Source organism: Arachis hypogaea, chromosome 20 (genome assembly GCF_003086295.3).
Source record: "Arachis hypogaea cultivar Tifrunner chromosome 20, arahy.Tifrunner.gnm2.J5K5, whole genome shotgun sequence".
NCBI lineage: Eukaryota > Viridiplantae > Streptophyta > Magnoliopsida > Fabales > Fabaceae > Arachis > Arachis hypogaea.
In genome coordinates, this window is record NC_092055.1 from 132,791,655 (window position 1) to 132,810,866 (window position 19,212).

At 36.0% G+C, this 19,212-nt stretch overlaps 2 protein-coding genes across 3 annotated transcripts; one reads left to right on the top strand and one right to left on the bottom strand.

Annotated features, from left to right (window-relative positions):
- Positions 1–10,978: 10,978 nt before the first annotated feature.
- On the top strand, positions 10,979–17,617 carry LOC112782622 (uncharacterized). Of its 2 annotated transcripts, none has more exons than XM_025825101.2 (2): positions 10,979–13,205; positions 17,285–17,617. In XM_025825101.2, exon 1 carries the CDS (start codon positions 11,113–11,115, stop codon positions 13,126–13,128), a length of 2,016 nt encoding a protein of 671 aa, XP_025680886.1. In that variant the 5' UTR covers positions 10,979–11,112; the 3' UTR covers positions 13,129–13,205; positions 17,285–17,617. The 2 variants fall into 2 exon arrangements, with proteins under 2 accessions (XP_025680886.1, XP_072086962.1); XM_072230861.1 differs by lacking the exon at positions 17,285–17,617 and adding an exon at positions 15,130–15,778.
- LOC112786405 (AP2-like ethylene-responsive transcription factor BBM2) lies at positions 14,607–17,342 on the bottom strand. Its single transcript, XM_072230862.1, has 8 exons — positions 16,896–17,342; positions 16,673–16,755; positions 16,509–16,517; positions 16,332–16,420; positions 16,158–16,231; positions 16,021–16,071; positions 15,855–15,931; positions 14,607–15,620 (listed from the first exon to the last, which is right to left on the bottom strand). Exons 1-8 carry the CDS (start codon positions 17,228–17,230, stop codon positions 15,124–15,126), a joined length of 1,215 nt encoding a protein of 404 aa, XP_072086963.1. The 5' UTR covers positions 17,231–17,342; the 3' UTR covers positions 14,607–15,123.
- Positions 17,618–19,212: the final 1,595 nt, after the last annotated feature.

Sequence of the window (19,212 nt, forward strand, 5' to 3'; positions counted from 1 at the left end):
ATGGGTCACCTGCAAGGATATTCTGATGCTAAAGTAAGAGTCCGTACGATGAGGCGGCTAATTAGGGTTACATAGCTAAGGAGAGGGGTAGGTCCCTCTCCTTTTATCCCAGATTATATGGGTGGGCCCTCTTTCGTCAGCGCCCAACCCCTCAGAAGCTTCCACCAACTGTCAGGATCTATTCGAGAGATCAAGGCACGTGCAGGACGTCATGTCGTACGGACGGGGAGTGGGTCTATTTGGTGGACCCCCATCTGTCGGCCTGAGCAAGAACGGTGCCCTAAATGCATCAAGTTGCGAGACTCGCGACTGGTGCATTCGCTCTGCCCGTGTCCTCGTGAGAGGCGATATTCTCCCCACGTGTCTTTGCCGGCATGATTTTTACTCTTCTAGCACCTTCCTCAGCCGTGGGGGTTGCCCCCAGCCCTTTGTTTGAGGGTGCCGCTTCGGTTGTTGTGCTGGACGCATTAAATGCGCTTTTAAATATGATTTGAAAGCTTGTAGAAAGGTCCATTATACCCCTAACCTTTCGCGCTTCTTATTTCTTAGTAGCAGTTGTCATCCCTCTTCATATCATCATTTTCATTTTCTTCTTTCCTCATTCTTATAACTGCTTGTCACCCTCTACTTTTCTTACCTATTCTCATCGCTTCTTCAGGGGTCTTTTTCATGTGGAGTGACCCTCCTGCAGAGTTATCCAGAGACATTCTAGTGGTCTCAGAGACTCCATCATAAAATATCTGCAGTTGAAACCAATTTGAGAACATATCAGGAGGACACTTCTTGAGCATCAACTTATATCTCTCCCAGGCTTTATAGAGAGACTCACCCTCTCTCTACCTGGAAGTTTGGATATCTGTCCTCAGCTTAGTCAGCCTTTGAGGTAGAAAGAATTTGGTCAGAAACCTATTGACCACCTTATCCCAAGTGTCCAAGCTCTCATTGGGTTGAGTGTCAAGTCACTATTTAGCTCAATCCCGTATAGCAAATGAAAATAGAAGTAGCTTGTAAACATCAGGATGGACCTCATTAGTTTTCACAGTATCAAAGATCTGCAGGAGATTAGAAATAAACAGATTCGGATCCTCCCCGAAGGCCTCTAAGGTTGATACCAGAAGGATTGAGTTAAAGAACCAATGCACCAAATATAGCCGTTTTTTAGCCTACTAGCTATCTTTGTGATGTTGCGCCATATACTCGAAACTTGCATAGGACACTTAAGATCCAAACCCAGGCTTTCTTGAACATATTTAGCTAGCATTATGCGCACCCATAATCTGTCCCTTCCATGAAAGAGCTGCCAAACCAGTTTGCCAAGAAGGGCAGTATTAACACACTGAGCGTCGCAAACAACAAGCCCACCATACCTCTTAGGCATAATCATAGTATCCCAATTCAATAACAGAAATTGCACATAACAGAATCAATCTTAGAACACACCTTGTTGGGGAAGAAGACCTGCATCTGGTATATAGGTAGAGAAGCTGCCACAGATTTCATAAGACATAATCTACCGGCCCTATTAAGAAGCCAACCATTCCAGCTAGACAATCTGCTCTTAATTTTCTCCACCACCTCTAAGCAAGCCGCTCTAGATGCCTTCAGATGATTGAGGTTAACCCCCAAGTACTTGCCCAAATTATTACTAAATCTAATAGATGACTGGTGCGGAATTTATAACCACAAAGTATCCGGCAAGTGCACCGGGTCGTACCAAGTAATACCTTACGTGAGTAAGGATCGATCCCACGAGGATTGATGGATTAAGCAACAATAGTGTTTGATAGGATTAGTTAGACAAACAGAAAATAGTGTTTGGAAGTTCAAAAGCATTAAAAAATAAAGAAGAGTTTGAAGACAGGCAGGTGAATAGGTAAGGAATAAAATATGAAGAAATAGTTAAGGCTTCAGAGTTATCTATTTTTCGCATTGACTTTTCTTATTAACTATTTTAATTATGCAAGATTTAATTCATGGCAAACTACATGTGACTAGACCCTAATTCCTTAGACCTTCCTAGTCTTCTCTAAAATTCATCAACAGCCAATTCCTTAGTCAATTAATTCCAATTAAAGGGTGATGATCAAATTCCAGTTTATATGCCACAAAAACTCTAATTACCCAAAAATAAAAGGATTATATATCACGTATCCCGTTAATCCAGATAATTAAAATTTAGGAGAATTTGTTTTCAAGCTGTTGTTCAAGTAAAGAGTTTTTCCAAGTTATACAAGAACTCAAATAGAAAGAGGGTCATATTTCCGTTCCACCCAAATTCATAAATTAAAGACGAAAACAATTCTTAAATATAAATCAAGATATTAATTAAAATAGAGAAACAATAAAATCAATCTATACAATAGATAGAGCTCCTAACCTTAACAATGGAGGTTTAGTTGCTCATGGAAAAGAGAAAATAAGGATTCAGGTAAAATGTACTGAGTTCCAATCTGATGGATCTGAATCCCCTAGGGAAGGAAAGTTTCTCCCTTTTATAACTAATCCTAATAAATTTAAAATCAAAATATCTAAAACTAAAAATAATATCTTTTCCTAAAAATAATATTTGAATTTAAATTAGAATTAATTATAGCAATCAGCAAATCTTCAATTGATGGATGGGGACCACTTAGCTTCACTTGGATCCACGCCTAACTTGGGATTAGCAGCATGAATTGGAGTTTAGTTGAGTGAAGTTGCACCTAACTTGGGCTTTAGTGCGCCTAACTTGAAGTGGGCAAGACCAATCTCGCGAATTGTTGTTGTGTCTTGCGCCTAACTTGAGAAATCTCAAGTTAGGCACAGCCTTGGCAGCGAGTTCAGAGAAGAAGTATGAACTATTATATATTGTTAGAAAGCTCTGGAAGTTAGCTTTCCAACGCCACTAGAATCACGTCCATTGGACCTCTGTAGCTCAAGTTATTCAGGTTTGAGTGCAGAGAGGTTAGGGTTGACAGCATCATTTGCCTTCATCTCTTCTTCTGTAGAAACTCCATCAAATCCAACTGAATGCTACCTAAAATAAATAGAATTGCACAAGACTCAAAGTATCATCTATAGTGGCTAAAAGATAATTAATTCTTGATTAAACTCAACAATTTAAATGCAAATTCACTAGGAAAAGATAGGAAAGATGCTCGCGCATCACAACACCAAACTTGAATTGTTGCTTGTCCTCAAGCAACCAAAAATAATGTAAGCTTAGGATGTGAATTTGCTTGAGAATGAGAGTTCGATTAAGCTCGTGTCTCTTCTTGTAGTGGGGTTTACAACTGTAATCCTGAATAATTTTGGCATCTCACTTTATCCTTTGAAGTTCAGAATGATTGGCATCCATAGGAACTCAGAATTCAGATAGTGTTATTGATTCTCCTAGTTCAGTATGTTGATTCTTGAACACAGCTATGAGTCTTGGCCGTGACCCTAAGCATTTTGTTTTTCAGTATTACCACCAGATACATAAATGTCACAGACACATAACTGGGTGAACCTTTTCAGATTGTGACTCAGCTTTGCTAGAGTCCCCAGTTAGAGGTGCCCAGAGTTCTTAAGCACACTCTTTTTGCTTTGGATCACGACTTTAACCGCTCAGTCTCAAGCTTTTCACTTGACACCTTCACGCCACAAGCACATGGTTAGGGACAGCTTGATTTAGCCGCTTAGGCCAGGATTTTATTCCTTTGGGCCCTCATATCCATTAATGCTCAAAGCCTTGGATCCTTTTTACCCTTTGCCTTTAAAGGGTTCTTGGCTTTTTCTGCTTGCTTTTTATTTTTTAATTTTTTTTATTTATATATTTTTTTTCCGCAAGCTTCGTGTTTTTCACTGCTTTTTCTTGCTTCAAGAATCAATTTTATGATTCTTCAGATTATCAATAACATTTCTCTTTTTTTTCATCATTCTTTTAAGAGCCAACAATTTTAACATTCATAAACTTCACTATCAAAAATATGCACTGTTCATGTCATGCATTCAGAGTCACAGAAAATACCACCACATTTGAATAAATGAGACTACTCTAAAAATTAAACTCAAATTCTTATGCACTACATCTGTTTTTCTTTCTTTTTGATTTCAAGCTCAGTGGGCAATACATGAGACATCTTTCAGAATTTAAAGCACTTAATAAAAAATTAAACTAGAACCTATGAATCTACTAATAAAGGATCATGCAATAAACAAAATGAAGTAGCAGAAAACCGGAACATAACATAATAAAAACGGGAAGGAATAAAGAAAATAAAAGGAACTCAACCACCTTAGTTATCCGAGCGGTCGTTTTATTCTTCAGGTTGTGCTCCTTTGTGAAGATGATTCACCTCCTTTAGTGCCATAAAAATAAACAGAAAACCCTTAAGCGAAGCGTCAACACCAAACTTAAAGGTTTGCTTGTCCTCAAGCAAGGAAGAACTGAAAATAAAAACAAATAGTAAGAGGAAAGAAGTATATAAGGATAAAAGAACAAGAGAGAATTAGGATTTTGGGGGGGTGAATGATTTGAAATCAAGCGCTGAGGTGTTCGGTTCCTGTGATAAAATAGCTGCATGATCTAGGAGAACTTTTAGTTAAATCAAATAAGTAAGAAAACTACCACTAATAAAAATAAAACAAAATAAAGCTAAGAATGAAAAGGAATGATCATACCACGGTGGGTTGTCTCCCACCTAGCACTTTTAGTTAAAGTTCTTAAGTTGGACATGTGGTGAGCTCCTTGTCATGGTGGTTTGTGCTTGTACTGATCCGGAAATCTCCACCAATGTTTGTAATTCCAATGGCCACCGGGATTCCAAACTAGGCGCATAACGCCTTCGAGCAAGTTGAAGCAAGTGACAAGGCCCCAATAGTGTTGATTGTGAGAATGAATTCCAGGGTCCTAAACCTTGCTTTTACACTCGTCTTCTTGTGGATCACCATTGTTCCCACCGGGTGGCAAGCAATCTGAATTCTCATAGAGACATCCAAACAACCTTCTAGACCCATTCAATTGAGCTCTACACCAATCCTTGCACTTCACTTTGGAGCATGCAATCATATTGAACCTTGCTTGACAACTCTCACCACTAACTATCTTCCTCTTACTCTTAATGTCACAAAGAGCTCTAAGTTGACCATCTGTCTCCAGTAGCCCATATTCAAGTGGGAACGTAAAGGTTAAGGATAGGAATTTTACCTACTTGAATGTTGTATTGGATGATGATGGCTTTGGGAGAGGTCTTGCAAGCTCCACTCCCTTGTGTTCTTCTTTGAATTCTTCCACTTCTTTGTAGGCTTCCTCAATTTCAACCTCTTCCTCTTGGTAGCTGTCTTCTAATTCAATCTCTTCTTCATTGCTTACCAAGGACATGAGAGGTTGTGCATCTTCCTCCTTTGTGGGTGCATCTTCCTCCTTTGTTTTTGCATCTTCCTCTTCTTCCATGTGTGAGGATGGAAAGTTCTCTAGTTCACTGGAGTATGAACTCTTTTGGTTGATCTCCTCACTTTCTTCTATAGGATCTTGTATTATATCTCTTGGGAAGGAATTTGCTTGCTCCTCTTCCTGTGGTTTGATAATCAACTGCACATGCTTCTCTACATTTTTGACACTTGTCTTTATATCATGTAAGAATTCTTTCATGAGAAGCTCAAGATCTGATGGTATTTGAGATGAATAAGAAGGAGGTGGCTCTTGATATGAATAAGAAGGAGATGATGGTTCTTGATATGGATAGAGAGGTGGCGGTTCTTGGTATGGGTAGAAGGATGATGGTTCACGATACGGATAGAGAGGTGGTGGTTCTTGATATGAATATGGAGATGGAGGTTCTTGATAGTTGGAACATAGAGCATTGAAGTTTCTTTGGTTTTGACTTTGTCAACCAAAATTTGGGTAGTTCCTCCATCTACAATCATATGAATTACTACTTGGGTGTGAGTAGTAACCCATATGATCTCGCTCCATTATTTTTCCTTAGCACAAAACACCAAAAAGGATTAAACGCACCATGTGGTAAACAGGAAAGTAAAGAAGAAAGAACAGAATTCTAAAAATTAAAATAAGAAAAATTAAAATAAAACTAACTAGAAAACACCAAACTTAATATCAGAAATTAAAAAAAAAGTTAGTGTTATTTTATTTTATTATTATTATTATTTTTAAAGATAAAAATAAAATAAAACTAATAGAATATAAAAAGTTAAAAAAATAAAAATAAAATAAAAAAATAAACAAAGTAAAACGAAGAAAAAAATGAAAATAAAAAGAGAAATAAAATAAAATAAAAAATCAACGAGATTTATAAAAAAAATTTTAAACGGAAGTAAAAAAAATAATAATAATAAAACGGGGGCAAGGGGTTTGCTAAGGAAAAATAAAAAAAAAAGGAAAATTTAAATTTTTTTTTTGAAAAATAATAAAACAATATTTAAATAATATTAAAATTAAAACGCCTAATCTAAACAATCAAATAACTAATAGTTGTTAATCACAGTCAATTTCCGGCAATAGTGCCAAAAACTTGGTGCGGAATTTATAACCACAAAGTATCTGGCAAGTGCACCGGGTCGTACCAAGTAATACCTTACGTGAGTAAGGGTCGATCCCACGAGGATTGATGGATTAAGCAACAATAGTGTTTGATAGGATTAGTTAGACAAACAGAAAATAGTGTTTGGAAGTTCAAAAGCATTAAAAAATAAAGAAGAGTTTGAAGACAGACAGGTGAATAGGTAAGGAATAAAATATGAAGAAATAGTTAAGGCTTCAGAGTTATCTATTTTTCGCATTGACTTTTCTTATTAACTATTTTAATCATGCAAGATTTAATTCATGGCAAACTACATGTGACTAGACCCTAATTCCTTAGACCTTCCTAGTCTTCTCTAAAATTCATCAACAGCCAATTCCTTAGTCAATTAATTCCAATTAAAGGGTGATGATCACATTCCAGTTTATATGCCACAAAAACTCTAATTATCCAAAAATAAAAGGATTATATGTCACGTATCCCGTTAATCCAGATAATTAAAATTTAGGAGAATTTGTTTTCAAGCTGTTGTTCAAGTAAAGAGCTTTTCCAAGTTATACAAGAACTCAAATAGAAAGAGGGTCATACTTCCGTTCCACCCAAATTCATAAATTAAAGACGAAAACAATTCTTAAATATAAATCAAGACATGAATTAAAATAGAGAAACAATAAAATCAATCTATACAATAGATAGAGCTCCTAACCTTAACAATGGAGGTTTAGTTGCTCATGGAAAAGAGAAAATAAGGATTCAGGTAAAATGTACTGAGTTGATAGATCTGAATCCCCTAGGGAAGGAAAGTTTCTCACTTTTATAACTAATCCTAATAAATTTAAAATCAAAATATCTAAAACTAAAAATAATATCTTTTCCTAAAAATAATATTTGAATTTAAATTAGAATTAATTATAGCAATCAGCAAATCTTCAATTGATGGATGGAGACCACTTGGCTTCACTAGGATCCACATCTAACTTGGGCTTGGCAGCATGAATTGGAGTTTAGTTGAGTGAAGCTGCACCTAACTTGGGCTTTAGTGCGCCTAACTTGAAGTGGGCAGGACCAATCTCGCAAATTGTTGTTGTGTCTTGCGCCTAACTTAGAAATCTCAAGTTAGGCGCAGCCTTGGCAGCGAGTTCAGAGAAGAAGTATGGACTATTATATATCGTTGAAAAGCTCTGGAAGTTAACTTTCCAACGCCACTAGAATCACGTCCATTGGACCTTTGTACCTCGAGTTATTCAGGTTTGAGTGTAGAGAGGTCAGGGTTGACAGCATCATTCGCCTTCATCTCTTCTTCTGCAGAAATTCCATCAAATCCAACTGAATGCTACCTAAAATAAATAGAGTTGCACAAGACTCAAAGTAGCATCCATAGTGGCTAAAAGATAATTAATTCTTGATTAAACTCAATAATTTAAATGCAAATTCACTAGGAAAAGATAGGAAAGATGCTCGCGTATCAATGACACACTTGCCTATACATCTTTATGATTATTAGACACGCTCTTAGAACACAGCTTTGGACTTATCTAAGTTTAGCTTCATGCTCAATGCCTTACAGAACAAGTTCAAAAAATGCATGACCTGATGAACTTGAGAGTCTTGCTTGCTTTACAAAAAAAGAAGATCATCGGCGAACATGAGATGCGAGATTTGCAGGCCTCCTCGAGAAATAGCAACCGGGTCCCAAGCCCTCAACTCCACTTGATTAGAAATAAAGCTAGCTAGCATCTCTATACAGAGGACAAACAGATACGGCGATATCGGATCTCCCTGATGCAACCCTATCTTGGGTTAGAATCCATCTAACCTACTTCCATTCCACAAGATCGAAAGAGATGACGCTTGAATACAGTTCACAATGAGACTCCTAGCAGAGGTAGAAAAACCGAAACTACTAAAGGTGTAGTTTAAAAACTTTCAGTCTATCCGATCATATGCCTTTTCTAGATCGATCTTAAAAGCAATAGCGCCCTTTATCGACTACGTTTTCTTCAAGAAATGGAGCACTTTTTGCGCCACAATGATGTTGTCCGGAGCTCCTCTCCCAGGAATGAAGCCTCTCTAATTCGGACTAATAATATTAGATAAGTAAGGTCTCAAACGACTTACTAGCACCTTAGTTACTATCTTATAAATGACGTTACAAAGATTGATTAAAAATCCTTCATTCAGCTAGGGGTTTCAACCTTAGGAATAAGCACAATAAGGATTTCAAGCATAATTGAATTAATCGTGTCACCTTGAAACACCCTATGAACTAGACCTTACACATCTTGACCCACTATATTCCAATATTCTCTAAAAAAGAATGCTTAGAATCTGTCGTCCAAGGGTTTTGAAAAGACTCATGCTGTCCATTGCTAATTTGACTTCCAACATCGACATTAATTTAGTAAGGTTCTCACAAGCTTTTTTTTTGTTAAGAGTAGTACTAAAAAAATCTCCCAAACAGTCCACCTCCATCGGGTTAGTTACGCAAAAGAGTTTTTTTTATAGAAGTTCAATGCCTCCTGCTAAAGGATATCCGAATTAGAAGACCAAGTTCCATCTATCCTCATGTGTTGAGTTATATTCTTTAGCTAAGTGGGCACTGGATTTGATGGTCTCAGAACGTTTAGACCATTAAATGGTTCCAGAACAAAATATATTTTTTAAGTTCTTTTAATAATTGCTAAATAGTTTTTATCTAATTTTAATTATAAATTAACCCCATATATTTTATTTAATCATAAAAACAATTTTTTATTTTATAAATTATTATTTTATCATTAATCTATTATGTTTATTAACAATAAAAAATAAAACAATAACGAATTAGATCTTCCATTAATCGTAATAAACTTTTTGGCTATTCCAATCGATTAAAAGATTATATTTGATCCGTGATGTTCGTCCAGGACTGTGAAATCGTGTTTCTTTAAAAATCAATCGATTGGATTATCAAAACAATCGATTGAATTTCAAGTTTTCCATAACTTAATCGATTGGACTACAGGTTATTATCGCAAAACAATCGATTAAAAATTGTAAGGCAGCATGGTTTTCGCAAAAATCAATCGATTGGTCATATTGCCCAATCGATTGAACGATGACTAAAATGTGAGTTTTTATAATTCAATCGATTGTTTATACTACCCAATCGATTGAATGCTTCAAAACAACTTGAGATCTCACAATTTTGTTACCCAATTAATTGAATTCATCAAAACAATATGAATTTGCCGAATTCAATCGATTGGTTGTGCTACCCAATCGATTGAAGTGTGTACTACGCCTATTTCAATTTTGTTATCGTTTTTATAAATTATTATCTTATTATTCATCTATCTTATCTTTAAAATTCTATCTTCAATTTTTAAGGTTTTATTTTGATTTAGATACTCTAATCTTATCTTTTCTTCAAATGAATGTGAAAGAGTAGTACTCTGGTCTCTATAACCGTTCTATGTATGAAAAGAGGAGATTAATAGCTATGCTGATACACATTTTGTTCCTAAACTGTGGAGTATTGCAGTGCTTTGATAACTAGTTGGAACTTGATATTAATGGAAAAAAATTGAGGCTAGTATTAATCTCCTCTTTTCATACATAGAATGGTTATAGAGACCGGAGTGCTACTTTTTCACATTCATTTAAAAAAAAAAAAAGATTAGAGTATTTAAATCAAAATAAAACCTTAAAAATTGAAGATAGAATTTTAAAGATAAGATAGATGAATAATAAGATAATAATTTATAAAAACGATAACAAAATTGAAATAAGCGTGGTACACACTTCAATCAATTGGGTAGCACAACCAATCGATTGAATTGTGAGACTTCAGGTTGTTTTGAAGCATTCAATCGATTGGGTAGTATAAGCAATCGATTGAATTATTAAAAACCCACATTTTAGTCATCGTTCAATCGATTGGGTAATATGACCAATCGATTAATTTTTGCGAAAACCATGTCCTTACAATTTTCAATCGATTGTTTTGTGATAACAACCTGTTCGATTGAGTTATGGAAAACCTGAAATTCAATCGATTGTTTTGATAATCCAATCGATTGATTTTCAAAGAAACACGATTTCACAGTCCTGAACGAACGTCACGGATCAAATATAATCTTTTAATCGATTGGGATTGTCAAAAAATTTATTACGATCAATGAAAGATCTAATTCGTTATTATTTTTGTTTTTAATTGTTAATAAACATAATAGATTAATGATAAAATAATAATTTATAAAATAAAAAATAATTTTTATGATTTAATAAAATATATAAAATTAATTTGTAATTAAAATTAGATAAAAATTATTTAGTAATTATTAAAAAAATTTAAAAAACATGTTTTGTTTCAAAATTCCTTTGCCAGCTAAGTGCACCGTCAAATTATGGATTTTCATTTAAAAAATGTAGAACTAATTTAATTGTTATTTCGTTAAAAAAAAAAAAGTAAAAATTTAACGGTAGTTGATTTTCAGTCCCTACCAATGGATTTTCATTTCAAGCATAGTTGACTGATGAGTTCACTCAGGCACTACAACTTGCCAAATGGTTCGGAGCTGAGACCCATAAGCCCACTCCGCCGCCGCATCATCACTCATAAGTCACAATGTCCACTCTCCTCTTCCTCGTCGTCCTCCTAACAACCACCACGAGCAGCGGCGGCGCCCCAATCATAGGGCTAGACTCATTCCTATCCCAGCAATACCGCATCGACCGAGAAGCCACGAACGACACCTTCCTCATCCTCCCATCCACGATCAAATCATCCCTCTCCCACTCTCACCCAAACCCCCACATCCCAACCCTAATCTCCTCCCTCCTGTCTCTCCCCCTCCCTCTCTCCCTCTCCCTCCGCCTGGTCGGCGACTTCCCCTCCGACACCCCCTCCCTCCTCTCCTCCTTCCTCTCCGCCGCCTCCTCCCCCTCCCACCACTTCCACCTCATCTCCCCCTTCCCCTCCCAACCCCACCCTCTCTCCCTCTCCCACTCTCTCCACCTCCACCTCTCCCACTCTCCCTCCTCTCTCTCCCAATCCCTCTCCCAAGCCCTCTCCTCCCTCATTAACTCCACCCCCTCCCCTCTCCGCTCCTCCCTCACCCCAATCCCTTACTCCCCCATCGATGAAATCATCAAGCGCGATTACCACTCCCTCAAGCCCGTCCAAGGCGTCTACATCTACCTCATCAATTTGTCTCGCCCCAAACCCTATGCTTATAGCTTCAACGAAGGCTCCGGTGACTCGTCCCCGGCTGTCACTAAATGCCTCGGCAGCGTTTGGACTGCTAAGGAGCGTTATGTCTGGATCGACTTAGGTGCCGGCCCCTTCGATTACGGCCCTGCAATATCCGGCGACGGTGTCATCCCCCGTGGCGAGTTTCACCCGCTCGCTGCCGCCCATGGCCGCCCCAAGTCCCAGAAGGCATTTGCCGCCGACCTTGCCTCGTTGGTGTGGAGTGCATATCAGGTTTTTATGGTGCCTTCGCTGAGGATTCCGGTTCCCTTCGAGAATTCGCTGGTTGTGCAGTTTGTGCATATTTATTCAGGGGAGAAGGACCCTCGTGGATTGGAATGGAGCGCGATTGAGAAGGTTTTCAAGGATGAGGTTGGTGAGAATGGGCTTTTGTTGGGTTCTCAGTCATTGACCTTTAAGTCGTATGAGGTTAAGTACACTGAGTGTGCTGTTTGTTCGTTTGCAATTTCGCGGTCGATGAATTCGTATACTTCTAGGTTCTTGTTTGATAATTATACATTGATTGTGAGTGAGTACTTGGACTCTAAGAGGCTGCATCAGATTCTATCTGATTCAGCTGACGAGATTAGGAAGTCTGCCGGCATGCCGGAGGAGGATTTTGGTAGGATTGTGCCGGTGTATGTGTTTGATTTGGACTACAATTCGCTTCTGTTGTTGGATAGGTATCATCAGAGTGTTGCTTTTAAGGATATGGTAATTGCGGTTCGGACCAGGAATACGCAGACTGTGAGTGATTATAGCTGTAATGGTCGGCATGTGTTTACACAAACGAGAGAGCTCGTGAGGCCGCTGGTTGGATCGATCCTGCAGAGCATGTGGGGAGTTTCACCAACACATCTTTCTTGGAGCCCAAGGCACAACAGTACCCTGGTGGATTATACTTGGAGCATAGGGCAGACACCGTTTGGGCCATTCTCTGAGCTGTCGTCTCTGTCCTTTGTGCAGAAAGATGCAGCGCGGAGGAATATTCTGTTGACGACAATGAATTACAGCATATCAAGCGCTATAGATGTCCTTCAGTCCATTGAAACACATGGGGGAGACAGGAATCTGCTCAAGGGGAAGCAACATGTTGAGTTTGTTCAGAGGTGGAACCTTTTCAAGCACAAGCTGAACAAGGCTGTGTCTGCGCTGTCGCATTTGGATTTCGAGATGGCTTTGTACTACTCGAGGTCTTCCGATCATGATCTGTATGCCATTCACTCAATTGTTTATCATGCTTCTCAGGAGATTGAGGCATCCCTTGTGTGCTTTAAGGACCCTTCATTTCCCTGGGCTTCAGTTTCATTCTCGGCAGTGGCTTTCCTTTTCCTCTCTTATGTTTATGCGAAACGAGATAAGCTTTTCAGAAACAAAAGAAAGCAATTTTAAATTTTGATGCCATCACATGAGGACAGAAAGTCTGTAAGATTTTAACAAAACCCAACAGATGTATCATTGTAGAAGAGGTATGCTGATGGATTTAGCATTTAGATTTTGCTTAAAGTATTGACTTCAGATCAACCTGTGTTTTCATCACTTTGTTCATTCTCTGTTATCCGTCTGTTTTCTGGGGTATATCTTACCTTTTCAGCATTGTAGTATTATCTCATCATTACTATATGGCACATCAATATAACCAAAGTTATTCGATTGTAGGATGTTATGACTGTTTTACTGATGTAGGTTAGAAATCCTAGAATTGAATCTGCAGTGCTTAAGAGCAATACTAAAATTGGGATTGAAAAGTATAAAGAAAAATATCTAGAAGATAGTCAAAGAGGGCTGGCATTTGCTTATGTTATTAATAAAGCATGAAGAAGTATTCCATGTAACATCCATTAAAATCCTTATAACCCTTATACTGAGTTGAATTTTAGATAAGAACAAATTGTATCCGGGGGTGCCTTCTGCCTTGCTTTCCCAATGACTTATTAACCACTTCAATTTTTAAAGTGCAGAGAGTAAGTCCCAAGTCATAGGATATATATATAATGTCCAAAGTAACTTGAACTCTTCCGATCCATACAAAAGGTTATATATCTTGCAATTTGTTTTCTCAATTTATTCTCCCAATTTTAGGGATGCCAGTTACTTTTCACTCTTAGATTTTGCTTGAATTTTTTTACTCCGGATAAACTGGTGTTTTCATCAGTCTGCTCATTCTCTGTGATCAGTTTGTTTTTTTGGGTTTACCTTTCTAGAATTATGACATTAGCTCATCATTACTTTATATCATATAAAATACTGTAGGATGTTACCATTGTTTTAATGATGTAGGTTAGAAATAGTGGCCTTTTTCTCTGTTATCTATTGAATGGGTAGTTGCAATTAAAACCATTATAGAGAATTGATCTCTAGTTTCTAAAGAATCCTGGTTAGTGTGCCCTTCTGCCTTTCCTGTTGAACCTGTCATTTTGGACCAATGAAGATCGCCCAAACAACTTAGCAACTCCTTCAATTTTTTATGTGAAATAAAAAAAACTGTAACCTTAGGGATATACCTAATATTTAGTTGTCAAAAGAAAGTTGAATGAAAAGTGACCAACAGAGACAAAGTAAGCATATGATTGTCTATGTCATGGTTTTTCATTATCTAATCAACCCCTTGGACACACCATCCATGTTCAGCTACTGCAGCCTGCAGGTTTAGGCAGTTGTTTTTCATTAACTAAACAGGAACTTATCTCGTTATTTATGCATTAGTTAAGGTCAAGTTTGACTTGCAGTTGCTTAAGAATAAGAAGCAACTTTTTTTCCCACTTTTGAACATTTGAAACTTTGAATATGATTTTATTCCTCATTATAAACAACATACTCTATCTCCCCCCTTCCCCTTTTTTATTATAAAAAGTGGCTGGTTGTTCAAACATTTGACAGTAGGAGTTACAACAAACTATCTTCTTGTAAATATGCCTGTGAATGTAGAATGATTAGCAAAGTACCACAGCAATAAATTTTAAAACAAAATAATTAGCATTGTATGTGTTACAAGTTTCATATATTTAATACATGAATTCTTAACTTATTTGCTCTAAATAATATGACTAAGCTATTTGGATGAGCACCAGGTGCTTTGTGGTCAAGCTAGACCGTGTCAACTATGGCTTCCATGTGCATAGTCTGGGGCAATCAAGCTGCTTATTTTAACAACTATGGTTAACATTATTGTCTAGTCCAAATCTGTAAATAATTCACATTTACACATTTGCAGAAATTCAAATTCAATCGCAACTCAGATATGCTTCTGATTTGTAGTAGTAACCTTTAGTCTCTAGCAGTTGTGCACTCTGCCTTCAAGGGATGACTCTTCTTTTGGAATCTCTCCATGTTCAAAGAAATGGATTGGATGTCTCTCATTTTCTTTCATTTCTTTCTTTGGTGAGATCACAGATAAGGGAGATTGCTAATTCCATCGTAAAAGATCCCACCCAACTCATCATCACTAGTTATCTGTGGGCGTTGATCCTTTTTGTCTTCCCCATCAGTTTCATCTCCACACATGTTCAAATTCTTTTCAACCAATTCTCTAAATATCGATGATCGGAGGAGGAGGCTGAGTGCGGTTGGAGAAGATGACTTATTGCTGGAGAATTGGAATGTTTTGTTTTCAAAGATTTCATGATTTTGAGGTAAATCGAGATAATCTGGACTAAATGTATGAACGGCCAAGGATTTAGACCCCTCTATTGGTGAATGAGTTTGAGATACCACTGTCTGAGACTCTGGCGTTACCTCTGATTCCTGTTTTAATTCTGAGATGTTCCCCCCTGAAGGCTTTAACCACCGTATGTAAGAACTCAAATCAAAGTTGGTTACAGCATGGATCCCTCTATACTCGATGGCTGCTATGTCATAAGCACGAGCAGCTTCTTCTTGGGTGCCTGTTGCAGGACAGTGGAAGATTCATAGATTTTGGTCAACGACATGTCTAGAGAAGTTGTGAATGAAAGTCAATAGATATGCAATTTTGTTTTAACACAATTATCAGTATCTAAAATCCACTAAATTTCAACTAATCCAAGTTAAGTTGGGTTAACTACTGCTTGTGTGTGTGTGCACGAAGAGTTTCAGTCTAGTTTTGTAGAGCTCTTATGGGGTCTAGCAGTTTAACTTACTGTATGTGCCTAGGTAGAGATATTTGTTTCCAAAAACTCTTCCGATCCGTGCTTCCCATCTACCATTGTGGTGGTGCCTGCAATATACTAACCAAGTATTAGTGATTCACATTCATCTATTGCAATCCAGAACTCATGATGTTCATATTTTCATTTGGAGTATCACCTTGCAACACCCCTATACTTTGATACACCTCTTGAAAAGCCACTGCTCTTTCTGCAAGTTAAAAAGAGAGTGAAAATATGAGTGAAGTGATCTTGGTAATTCTTCTAAACCGATCTTGTGAATTCTATCTATCTTACCTCCTTAGAGTAGCCAAGTACTCTTCTTTTGTCATAGTTTGCATTATCTCAATCTCTTTCTCATAATCTGATATCTGTAGGAAGAAGTATGAGGATCATTAGGTCATAAATAATTTGCATTTAAGCTTAAGCTAAAATAGTCTATCACTTAATAGGGAATATCTATCACCATACCGGAAAATTGGTGAAAGTTGATGTTCCCCAGTACTTAAGTGCAGCTAAATCATATGCTCTAGCAGCAGATTCTTCTTCATCATATGCCCCTGTGATAATATGGAAGATTATTTGCCTTTTCATTATTGAATAACAGTTACCAAAGTAAAATCTTGGCTTGTGTACTAAGCTACTTACCAAGGTAAACTGTAGTCAAAATAGTCAATCCCAATCCAAGTTCCAAAGACAATGTTTGAGGATTGTGAAAGGAAAAATTATGTCAGAAGAATAAACAAATTCTTTCCTAACTAACAAAACAATTGACAATAAACCGGAAAAAAAAAATAAGAAGCTGCCAATACCTTGCTTCCCTTTCTTCCTTTGTGTTATGTTCCAAGAGAGCTTGTCCCATAAGTGAGCCTCGTATCGACCTGTCCATCTATGTCTGTTTTAATTCATAGGTACAAAATGGATTAGCCAAAGAGAGGGAGGAAAAAGAACAAGTCAAGTTGGTCCTTAACATGACTTGGAAGTTGGAACTAAATATTAGCATATAGAACAGGGGATAAGTTCAGTATTTAGGACCTGCTGACACCCCTGAATCTTGAACTTCTCTTTGTAGTGTTGGTAGTGGAATTTTGATCAACCTTCTGTTGCTGTTGGTGTGGCTGCAATGTTTGTTCCTTACTTTGGTTTTCTTCATTTGTTAGTGCAACTGCAGTAAGCTCTCTCCTTCTCCTCTTGTTACCCCTTGCTGCTACTTGGAACTCACTTTGTGGCATTGACATCCAACTCCTCTTCATGTTCTCTTCTTTCTTTGTCATCATTTCCATTTCTTTTGTTATTTTCTGAGCCTTTACCTTTTCCTTCTCAATTGCAACTTCACTTGGGGTGTGTGTGTGTGTGAGTAGGGTATGCATTCTTATGTAGGCACATTTGTTTTTGGCCTTACTATGTTTTTTGTTCTTTTGTAGTTAAAAACAAGGGGAGCGATAATTACATGGCAACTAGAGGATGAACTTATTTTAGCCTCTTTTGCCAACCGAAGTCAGAGAGTTCTGAATTTGTTTCATCTTTGTTGCTATAAAAACGCTAGAGTGTGGCTGAAGGGAAGAGGTTTGTCCTCCTTTAACTAAATGTTGTCAAGATGCCTACAAACTAACAAGGAATTAGTTACCGAATTTAATGATAAATATTCCGGTCGTAATTATTTGTTGCTATAAGATTAAAATGATGTTATAATTTTAAACAATTATGTTATATATACATAAAAAAAATATAAATATATGATGATTGATTTGGTGACTGATTATTAGTGTATATATTATTTATGAATTTCAAAACAATCTCATGTGCGTGTAGAAAGTGGCTTCTTAAGCTTGGTGTCCATTTTATTTACCAATTATAAATTACAAATAATTTCGAAGTTCCATTTCATTTTTGGTTTAGAAATAAATAAATAACTGTACGGGGTTACCTATTATCAGAAAGACAGAAACACTTGTACGCTTTGGGAGTGCTGTATGGGTTGTGTTCACAATCAATTGTTTAATAACAATTTCAATAAGAATACAAGTTAATGGTAGGCCTTGTATTTTAGTATCATTTTATTATTGTGAGCATATTTAAGTTGAGCTCCATAAATACAAAATAATAATAATAAAGACTCAGAGTATATCGTAAAAGATTGTGAGTTTAATGTTTTTTTCTGTTATTGTTACTGCATTTAACACTAGCTGAACATCTAAACTTTTATTTATATTAAAAAGAAGTAATATGTAGTCCAAAGAGCTTATCTAAACCATGTTTTTTCTATTCCTTTTCATCAACTATATTTAGTCAATTTTATTTTGATTAATGTACGTGTTACTCTTACCGTTTTATCCAAATTAAAAGAGGTATAAAACTAAACCTTTTCTTTTATTATATCACTGATATATATCATAGCGTCCTATCACACATCTAAATTTTTTAGTCTTGTTATAATTTATTTTTTTTAATAATTAAATTTAATTAAATTAGTCTAAATCTAACAAAATTACTCACACAACGTAAGCATAAAATTACACTTTTTTCCTTCATGTTTTTACTTTTTTCGTGCATTATTTTTATTTTCTCCTTTTTCTTCTATTAGTACTACATTTTATTTTTATTTCTTCATCCTCATGTGTTATTATAGTTTTTTTTTCCTTAATTTTATTCTTCTTTAAAAAATAAACAAAAATAATTATATAAAAAATAAAATAAAAAATGAAAAAAAGAAGAAATAAAAGATGAGAAAGAAGACATAGAAGTTTAAATTGTATAAAATTTATTAAAAAAATAGTATAAAAAATTCTTAATAATAATACAAAATTTTTAATTTTGACACTGAAAACACAATTTTTTTTCATAATACCGTATTTTTTTACTTCTTATTATTCTTCTTTCTTTTTTGTTGTTCTTACTCTTTTTTAAGAGTATTGCTTCTCATACTAGATTTGAATGAACATATCTATAATGTATTGTAATTATATTTAGTTGAATGAATATAGGTTCACACTAATTAGATTGAATTCTTGCCAAAAATAAAAATAGCACCGGAATTTATTTAAAGTGACACCGAAATTTAAATACAATGATACATAATGTAAAAATAAAGGGAGACACTCCGATAAATATGCTTAAAACGTCTTTTTGTAAAGATGTTTGTTATTAACTAAAATTTAATACATATAATTGATTAAACTATATTATTTTTGTTAAAATTAGATCAGACAAATTGATTTGGTAAAAAAATCGATAAACCAAACCTTGAACCGATTTAAATTAATATTTTTTTTTTTTATAAAAAATGACTACAATAACCTTATTATAAAAAATGACTAAAATATTTTTATTATATATTTTTTTATTTTAAAAA